A 10,781-nucleotide genomic window follows, 5' to 3' on the forward strand; every position below is an offset into this window, starting at 1 on the left:
TGGAGAGGATTTTATCCAGAAATAATATTTAAGTGGCCTTTAATCTGTTGTTTGGTTGCCAAGGGTGGGATAACATCCCTCCCTGGAGGTGGAGGTGGAGGTGGAGGTGGAGGTGGAATAACAATCCCAAGATAACTTATCATGTGATGGGGTAGGTAAAATAACAAAAATACTCTCCTTAAACCTCACTTTTATACACCACTTTACATTCATGTATATTAACATAACTTTTAACAACATTTATAATAACATTCACAATCTTAATTATTCGTTGCTCTTATGATAATATATTTTTCTATTAAAAAGTTACATTTTATAAATACAATTTTTATTTATGAATATAATATAAGTTGAATTTATTTGCCTAATTCTTATGTTTATTTATATTTTGATTTCTCAATGTTCACTACACTACTAAATTGCATATTTTTTATTAAGTAGTTTATTACTCACTTAAAAATTATATTTTATATATCAATTAAAATGTAAATAACTTTAATAATAAAATTTCTTTTACTTTTAATAAACTTAAAATGGAAGTTTTATTTTTAAGCTAAATAAGATGAAGATTTTATTTTTAAACTAAATAAGATGAAAGTTTTATTTTTAAGTTAAACAAGATGGAAGTTTTATTCTTAAGTTAAATAAGATGAAAGTTTAATTTTAAAAACACACGGCACAATTATGGAAATGCACACCCAAAAATATTTAAGCTAAATAAGATGAAATTTTTTATTTTTAAGAATGAATAACTAAACTGGCAAAGAACAAAAAAAACTAAATAAGGTAAAGAGTATTTTTGTAAACAAACAATTTATTCTTAGAAATTATGCCATGAATATAAGTTTGAATATGACAAACCAAACAAGCAATAAAAATTAATCTCAGCATAACTTATCCCAGTATAACTTATCCATCATAACTAATCCTAGCATAACTTATATTCAAACCAAACGACCCCTTATTACCAAACAACGTATCACGTGTTGCGCTCTAATCACTGGCCAAAGCTTTGGGTCAGCTCTACTGAGCATTACTTATCACACATAATCACTAGATCATAGCTTTGGGACAGCTCTACTGAACATTACTTACTACACAAAAACTAAAATTAAGCGTTGTAACTTCTGTAATCAGAAAAAGAAAAAAAAACAAGTTGAGCTTATTTCAAGCAGCTACCAGATGACGGAACAGCTTGGAAAAGCTAAGAACAAGAAAACCCAACGCTTACAAATAGATGAAAGCAAGACTTGAAAGAAAATGAGAAACCAAGTAATTACCTAAAGGCTTCAATGAGATTATGACTTGCAACTGTACAATGGATGTCAGGTGTAAATTATAACCCCAGAATCCATATGATACACAAAACTGTTGTATAATTTAATTACAAAGTTTAAAAATAGAATACAGTAGCAAGCAAAAGGGAGCCAAAAATCCTTGAAGCCACAAAATTTATTTCTTTGGGAAATTTTCTCTTATCTATGGTGACTAAATGTCTCTGAAACGGAAGCTCTACCCCTCAGTCTCATCATATCTATAGATGGTCTAAAAGAAGAAGGAAGGAATGCATGGATAAATTTGCGAGGCGGAGCCATATGAGGCTCTTCTTTCTTGGTTCTCCTCTGCCTCGACGTCCCACCTGTAGTTGTGGTGCTTCTCAAAGATCGTGACTTTGGATCAAAACTTGAATCGAAAGAAGCATCAGCTATACTGAATGATGCAGGGCCATTATGTGATGCATTAAGAGGGTATCCAACTGCTCCATCTTGATGTGGTGGAGGAAATTTTTCACTCTTGCTCTTAGCATTAGCCTGTGTCATCATCCTCCACCTCTGCAGAAAAATAAGTGGGATGAGTATGAGGATGCAAAGACAGAGTAGGAATTTGACAGAGAAAAGAGTAGCAAGTGACAAAGGGAGCCAGCATGAAGGGAAATGAGTTGATATTAGGTCCAGCAATCCTTAGTCCTAGAGTTATTTGGCTCTACATATCATCTATGCAAAGCAAAGTGATTTACTGAGAAAAAGGGTGATGCAAACACTCTTCATATCAGGGTTTAAAATTTTAACAAACACAGCACATCAGATAACACATAACCTTTTGCTTGACGTCTTTGTTAGCCCCATATGTCTAATATAGAATGAGCACCTTTCAAGGCATTTATAGACAGGAGCAACGTGCAGAATAAGGAGAAAAGGGATAATTTTACGAAAAGTTATGGGACTAAAATACACTAAAAGGATTTCAAAATATGAAAAAGTGGGGGTGTGGTGGCTCCCTGCCTGTACACACTCCTTGGTTCTGAACTGGTTACATGTGGCTAAGAAACCTAATTAAGACTCGATAAACTACCACTGCATTTTACTGGGACAAAAGCTGGACAACAAAGAAAACGTAATTTGTCTCACTTACATCGAGGTTTGGTTGGAGCTCTGCATTAGCCTCCGGAGCTGGAATTGCACGACTAACTTTCTCACGTCTCACTTTCTTGACACCATCACCAGTGTGAGCTTTTCCGTGCAAACCACTTTGCCTAAAAGGAAAATAGGTCTCAGTAGATGCAAGCCATGGTAAAATAATTTCAACATTATTTAGACATACCTCCTGGCAGCTTCATCTCTTAGTTTTACATCCAATTCCTTGCTAGGAGGATATTTTGGCAAGCTTGAAGGCTCGCAAGGATATGGTTCAGTTGTAAGGAACTGTACAATACAAGTACTCATATCAGAAATAAAATACAGCAAAGGCCTTGGACGACGTAAGATCTAAGCACATGTGAGTCACAGCAGGTTGGAGGAGAGAGGTTCCTGAGGGGAACTTTTAAGTACAGTGGTGAAAGATCCCCGTAAAAGAGCAAAGAGACTAGGAGGACAAATTGCTCAACTGTTAATTCTCATAAAAAATTGAACAGCGTATCATGAATGGAAAAGTTCTAGAGAGTCGGTATGCTGTTTGCAATTAACTATGTATATCCAGTAAGACATTTTCCAATCATCAGCCATTACATCATCAGGATTCTTGATTATTGAGCAGAGAGGTATAAAAGATTAAAAGTGAGCAACACTTTTGACATTTCTTGTTATCCATTAATAAAGCATTTAAACACACCCAATTCTACTAAGGGCAGCGCTCATAAATACACTTCGGAAGATTCCCAAAGTATTTCCTTGAAGAAATGCAGACAGTCAGTGTACTCTCAGTTTAGACAACAACAAGACATGTTACAAGCACAAGAATCTTGATGCAAACAGTGAAAGAGAAAGAGGAGCTACAAGGATACAAAAGAAGGATAAAGGATCATTTATGAGCATCTAGGTTCCCAGCAAAAGAAAGAGTCTAGAATCTAGATAACAGGTATCTTGTAGAAAGCAACCAAAGAAAGAACTAGATAGGAGGAGTTACACGACTTCTAATCTGCAGAAACTAAATAAATGCCGCTTAAAAAAAAAAGAAATAATAGACATATTAACAGCAAACCAGGGAATCACATACCAACGAAGCAACCTCTAACGTTTGACAGTATTGATTTCATTTTCAGGAAATATTCAAATGATCAGATGACTTACTTCGCTGTTCAAAGCTGCAGTTGCTGTGCCTCTTTCATCAGGATCGATAGCAAGAAGTGTTGCAATCATAGGATGTGAAGAGGGTGGAAAATCCTTGAATGTATCGTCAATGCAGCGTTTATAAGGTTGTTGTGGTTTAAACAGAGTAGCATTTGGTAACTTGAATTTCCTCCAATACTCCTCGGATGGAGAGCCACACAACCTAAATATTTTATGGAGTTGCTCAACCTATGCAGTAAACAGCCAAAGAGTGTCCAAGTCAGTCAATTTACTTAACCTCTATGCCTCAAGGACAAAAAGATATAATTAACTATCAAAAAGATTCAGCAATGTGGCTTGAAAGTCAGATTATTAGTTTGGGCAACCAAGAATGTAATCAACAGCATCTCAATATCTGATTTTCTGGAGAATAAGAAGGCAGTTTATATCAAATGTAGCACAAAGAGTAAAGCACCTCCGTTCTCCCAGGAAATATTGGCTTCCTTGTGAGTAACTCAGCCAAAATGCACCCGGCACTCCACAGGTCAACACCAACACCATAATTAGTAGCTCCAAGCAGAAGTTCAGGTGGACGGTACCAGAGAGTCACAACACGACTAGTCATAGGTTGCTTGTGTTCAGGATCATAAAATGAAGCTAATCCAAAATCAGCTATTTTCAGAATTCCTTCATTATCAATCAGCAAATTGGAACCTTTTACATCACGGTGTAGGACTCCATTATTGTGACAATGCTCTAGACCAGAGAGTAACTGTTTCATGTAGCACTTTACCTGCAATAAGATATAAACTAGACAACTCAGCTAGTAATTAATACTTGCCAATTCATTCAGGTATATGTTGAATAAATAGGGCAACCTCTTGCATGACCACAGATAATTGATTAGCTATCAATTCTGTTATTCGTGTAGGGTGTGTTCGCTGTTCGGTATGAAGGAAAATGTTTGTTAGGAAAATAAGTGAGTTCTTACTTATTTTCTTGTTTTCCGTACATAAGCAAAAATGTTATCTTAAAAGCATTTGTATATAATCTAAGACAAAAACTATGGGAGGTGAGGATGGGGGTGGGGTGATGGGCAGGGGGCTATGTGGGTGGGGGTGAGGTGAAGATGAGGTGTGTTGGAGGGTGAAGAGGACAAAATCTTGTGGAATGCCATTTGTGATAAGTACTGTTACATGGTTTTGTTGGGCATACCAATCCTTGACCCTCATTAAAAAAGATAATACAACTACTGCGTCTCAATCCCAAACTAGTTGACAAAATGTTGTTTGTATATTTTATTTAGTATCTGCTATGCAAATGGTATGGCTAAAAATCCTGTTTAGATCATACTCTCGCATTTCTCAGGTGTTTTGTCTTGAAGCAGTGAAACATTTCCACAAAATGGGGTCCGGGGAGGGTAGAGCCTTACCACATATTAGGAGGTAGAGAGGTTGTTTTTGATAGACCCTTAGCTCAAGGAAAAAACAGTATAGAAAAAGAAATAATGGAAGTGAAGAAGCCATGGCAAAATACTATAGACAACTTGACAAATCATCTTGAGCAGTAATCACAACAAGAAAATACGATAACCGAAGTACAAGAAACAACCTATAGTAACCAAACTCAAATGACAAGAAACTACACTGTAATACTACAACGAAGGGGTCGTTTGGTAGGGTGTATAAGAAAAATGTTGAATAGAGTGCATTAGTAATGCATGCAATAGTAATGGATGGATGCATTAGTAATGCATGTAATAGTAATGCATGCATTAGTTACGCTAAGATTATTTCTTATGCAGTATTTGGTTTGGTATACTAAAAATAAGATGCATTGCATAACTTCTATAAAAAAAATTATTTGTTACAAAAATACCCTCCAAACTCTTTAGCTTTGGTTAATGGAAAATGTCTTCAGAAGGATTTGAGGGGTAGTTATGTCATTAATCAACCTATGCATGTGTTGAAACCCTTTGTATTACTAATACATGGATATCCATGGTATTAGTAATCCATACCTCAATACACAACAAAGTGTATAACTGACCAAACAAGATATTAATAAAACACAATGCTAATGCATGCATTATTTTTTCTCATATACTCTATCAAATGACCTACGGAAGGAGATCAATAAGAGCATGTAAAGGAAATATCCATATGCCTTTTCAATACATGAAACTGTGCAAACTCAATATATTTTCTGAATATAATTCTACTTGAACAGAACAGAAAGAAATTTTTACAGGAAGATCATAATTTTTTGTTTTGTGAGGTAATATCCCTTTGCTGAGTGAATTGATGGGAATTTTCGATACATCTAAGGTACCACTATTTCACTCAAAGGCACAACTAAAATGCAATATCTGTAACTAGCTCAGCATTGGATTCCCAAACTACCATGATTGGGCCCAATGGCCTTAAGAAAAGACTAGCAGTAACATCAGAAAGCACAAGAACGAAAGCTAGAAGACAAATGACACTACATAATTAGAGCAGATAGACCAGATTCCATAACGAAAGGAAAGCCAAATTACACAAACAAAATAACAAAACAAAGCAAAAAAGGTAATTTCGAAGAATAGTACTCAGACAAGCACACTATTTTTGGGGAAACTAACTATCAAGTCTGACCTATACATTAGACAAAAGCCAAGATAACACCAAGAAAGCATACAAACACACAAGTGAATATATCAAGTTAAAAGTACATCAACCACCTCCTCTTCTGTAGGTAAAAAGAGACATTAGTAATACCTGTGATTCACTAAATTTGACCGTTTGAACAGCAGCTAGACCAGCCAGATCATGCTCCATGTACTCGAAAACAAGGTACAAACTAGACGACATTCTCGAAGTTACCAAACCTTCAAGTTTGATGACATTGGGATGGTCCAGTTTTTTCAAAACAAGTATTTCTCTTGCCATGAACTTCACACTCTCTGGCTCCAATGTATCAAACCTAACTTTCTTCAATGCAACAATCTTCCCTGTGATCAAGTCCTTTGCTTTATATACATTGCTATATGTTCCTTGCCCAATCTGCATTCACACACAAACAGGCAAATTGAACAACAAAAGTACAACTACCAAAGCCTATTGTACCAATTCCTTGAAATCCACCCCTAGGCCCTAAAAATTGTGCATTCCTTACTTTGTATCAAAGCATTCATTATTGCAATACAATTAAGGACACACATAATTACTTTGTACCCCATTAAAACATAGTACATTGCGCTAAAACAGTGATACAAATACAAGGCATTAATGATTACCTTTTCAATTTTCTGGAAGGTATCCGCTCGGCGAGGAGTCCAATCTTTTATAGCATCTCCAGCAACGGCAACAAGCCACGGCGGCCACCCTTGCTGATTCGTTGCAAAAGAGTTTCCCAATGTTCTGAAACTGTAATACTCAGACACCGACTCTGTACGGTTTGGTCCTTCTGCCTCCACCGCTGCCGGTGGAGGTTGAGTGATCTTCACCTCATCCCCTGGAGCTCCAACACCACCGTCGGAAGCATTCCGATTGTTAGAATTCTGTGTCCTCCCGTCACTACCAATTTTTCCAAAAACACATCCCATAATAATCAGTGAAGTAAGTTTAACCAGTCATTTTTGTTGTATATTCAATGTCACCAAAAACAGGGCAGATGAAAATAGCTAGATTTTTTCCTAGCATTTATTGCAAATCATGAAATCCTCTGTGGGTTTATGGAGTGGGGGTGGGGGTGGGAGTGGGGTGAGTATGCCACTGTGTGTATTAAAAATTTCGTACCCAAATCGAAAACTTCTCATTAAAAATGAACCACAATAGATTTAGAAAGAGAACACTATAGGGGCATGGCTGTGTGAAGTGAAAAAGGAGGTCAGTTTTTCAGTTGAGGGGACTTTGGGGATTTCTCCTTTCTATATTTTACTTTTTAAAAGTTCTTTTTCTCTTATGTTGGTATATATGATGTTGTACTACTGATTAGTCTGTGTCAAAAAATTAGGTCAAGGTTTGATTAAAAATAAAATGTTAAAAATTGGTAGTCACAAACTAAAAAGTCAAAAGGGTGGGTTGGTTTTGTGAAAGACATGCTAAGAAAATGCAACCTTTTACTAGTACACTTCGGAACTTTTGACTCTTTTCTTTTATTTATTTGTGTTACTCGCTCCGTTCCAAAATAGTAGTCGCGTCAAATTTTTTTTAGAGTCAATTTAATTAATATTCAAAGTTAAATTAGATTATATTCATTGTACACTTGGGAACTTTCGACTCTTTTCTTTTATTTATTTGTGTTACTCGCTCCGTTCCAAAATAGTAGTCGCGTCAAACTTTTCTTAGAGTCAATTTAATTAATATTCAAAGTTAAATTAGATTATATTCATTCAATATTTTTCAATTTTACGGAAGTATCCAAAATAGCGGTCGTATTTAACTTTTTCAAAAGTCAATTTAATTAATATTCAACACTAAATTAAATTATATTAATTCAGTATTTTTAAATTGTATGGAAAGTATTATAAGTTTGCATTTTTTAAATATTGATATGATAAAAAAATACACATTAAAAATGTTGATAAAAATGTATACAATTTAACTTTAAAAAAGGAAATTGTGACCATTAAAAAAAGGAAGGGAGGGAATATTTTTTTTGTTCAATCATCATTTGTCAAACATGCTCCTCTAATTAATGACATGATAGATAACGGAATTTAATTTATAATTAATGAAATGAGAAAAGTAGTAAATGATACTATTAAGTGTTATTGTACTTGCTCTAATGTCTTCTTAGATTAGATGTCCTAGACTCTAGGATCACCATGGATGTTAGCTACATAATCTACTTGTAATTAGGAGTGTGAATAGTATAGAAGATATTAATATCATATCAAAATTAAATCTTTTGATATTGAAGTATTAAAAATCACATTTGAATATATAGTTATATATAAAATTCATATGTTATTATTATATATGCTGATAACAAATATAAAATTATAATTAGATAAAATTAATTATTTGACATTGAAATTTTAACTACTTTTATCTTGATTAAAATGTGTTTTTTTAAATGATTGATTAACAAAAGAAAATTGTGTTGTACTTTATGTTGAATATTTCAACATGGGTAAGATATTATAATATAATTAAGATGTTTCTTTAAAAACCGCAGTTATAATTTCCTATTATATAAGTATATGTAAGTTGAGGTCGATCAGATTAATTATTTACCATATCGCAAAATATCATAATCAAACTTTAAAATAGTGAATCATATCAAATTAATTTAATATGATAATGACATAATATATTAAAAATCAAAAATAAAAATTACTGAACCAAAATTTTCAATACCTTACTATGACAACCTCTAATTGTAATAGTAATTGGAATATAAATCTACTTGTTGATAAGAACAAGTGCACATAAAAAATATTCTCTCCATTTTAATATGTTTCTTATACTTTTTTAGTCAGTTTTAAAAAGAATGTCTCTCTTTTTTTTTTTTTAGCAATTTCTTAATTTTAACTTTCCACGTGATATGTTGAATATCACAAAATTAAAAAAATATTTCGATACATTTTACATATCTTTAAGTTAAGACTATAAAACACAAACATCTTTTTTTACTTTTAAATTTCACAAAATTACTTTTTATAGAGTGAAACCTGACATGACAGGAGGTCTCTGAAACTATTCCTATTAAATACTTAACACTACATTACTTATTATAGTGGAACAACATATGGTAAAAATTTATAAATCCTACATGCGACTACTATTAAAATAAAAATGTGGAGTCATATAATTATTAAATTGAATGAACAAAGCATTAGACAATGGTTTATATATTGGTCAGAAACTCACCTACCTCTCTGGGAGTATTTAACAAATAGCATCTTTTGCATTTATTACGATTTACGAAGCAATGTTTTTGGGCGAGGTTACCAATTGTAATCGGCCCCTACATCATTTCACATGTTTCTCTAAAACAACAATTATACTTTTTTCATCCCAAAATAAATATCACTTCGCTAAACAAAGAAGAAGTTATTTTAAAATTTTAATATATTTTTCCAATTATATATTTGTATTAAAGAATTACCTTTTCTTAATATATAGTGCTTAATTTTCAATAAACATTAATAAATAGGAATAATTTAGTAAATTATATTTTGTAATGAGCGTGAAATAAGTTAAAGTGATTTTTTTTAAATAAAGGGTGTATTATTTTTTTTATCACAAAAATGTAAGGTCAAAATATTTGATAGCCTTCTCTTCCATCTATTTGAGTTAACCTGTTACAAGAGAGGACAATTTTTTTAGATAATGTGTAAGTACAGTATAATGATGTCCACTATTGTTATAGGTAGAATACATTTATAAAAAAAAATATATATCATGAAAAATTAATTTGAAAAAACTAATCTTAATTGATATCACGAAATATTGTTTTATCCCATGATCCTCTCATACATGATGCAACTTTTTTCCTAATTTAACAATGTTGTAATAATAAAAGGAATAATGACATTAATGAATGGGGGATTGTCTTTAAAATAAGTTGTGTTTGACTTAAAAAATCTAAATTGTCAAATTTAGTCGTTTGAACTGAAGAAAAAAGAGAAGCTTTGTAGTAGCTAGTTTGAAAGGAATAAAATGTAAAAGTGGCTACGAAAGACTGAAAATGACTTAAATTTCAGAACTCACTATACAAAGTCCAAAAACATAAAATGGAGGACTTTTTTTCTACAAAAATAAATAAAAAAGAATTCCGGGGTGGGGGAGTGGGGTGGGGGGGGGGTTGACGGGGATATTAGAGGTCCACAAGAAGAATATAAGGAAAAGTTTCTCAAGGTATAGGTAGATTTCCACTTATTATAATAATAAAATATGGTGGTCCTAGGTTTATTGTCTAACTAAGACTTTTTAATGTATTTTTTTCAAAAAAGAACAGAATCAAGATAATTATTTCAAAGGGGAATACAAATTGATACGTTGAAAATTTGATAAGAACCCAAATCATATTATATATACTTTTAAATGAAAAAAAAAACTCAATGAAATGTTATAGCTAATCTTAGTAAAGATGGGGGGTTTATATGGAAAAGATAATAATTTGGAAAAGTAACATAATGACTTGATTCATAGAACTCCCATCCTATTTAGCAAAGACACTCAAGTGTGTTTTACTCTCTTCATTCATTTTTATTTATCACGTTTTATTTTTTGAAAATTAAATTAC

At 32.8% G+C, this 10,781-nt stretch overlaps 1 protein-coding gene across 1 annotated transcript; it reads right to left on the reverse strand.

The window, feature by feature from the left end:
• Nucleotides 1–1,250: 1,250 nt before the first annotated feature.
• On the reverse strand, nt 1,251–7,225 carry LOC125813968 (probable serine/threonine-protein kinase At1g54610). The gene is made up of 7 exons (XM_049493450.1): nt 6,823–7,225; nt 6,305–6,589; nt 4,021–4,338; nt 3,567–3,794; nt 2,602–2,702; nt 2,413–2,533; nt 1,251–1,832 (listed from the first exon to the last, which is right to left on the reverse strand). The coding sequence occupies exons 1-7, from the start codon at nt 7,129–7,131 to the stop codon at nt 1,476–1,478; spliced, it is 1,719 nt and encodes a 572-aa protein (XP_049349407.1). The 5' UTR covers nt 7,132–7,225; the 3' UTR covers nt 1,251–1,475.
• Between the last annotated feature and the right edge of the window lie 3,556 nt (nt 7,226–10,781).

The sequence above is a fragment of the Solanum verrucosum genome, unplaced genomic scaffold, assembly GCF_900185275.1.
Source record: "Solanum verrucosum unplaced genomic scaffold, falcon-dt-bn FXZP01000205.1, whole genome shotgun sequence".
Taxonomy (NCBI): Eukaryota; Viridiplantae; Streptophyta; class Magnoliopsida; order Solanales; family Solanaceae; genus Solanum; species Solanum verrucosum.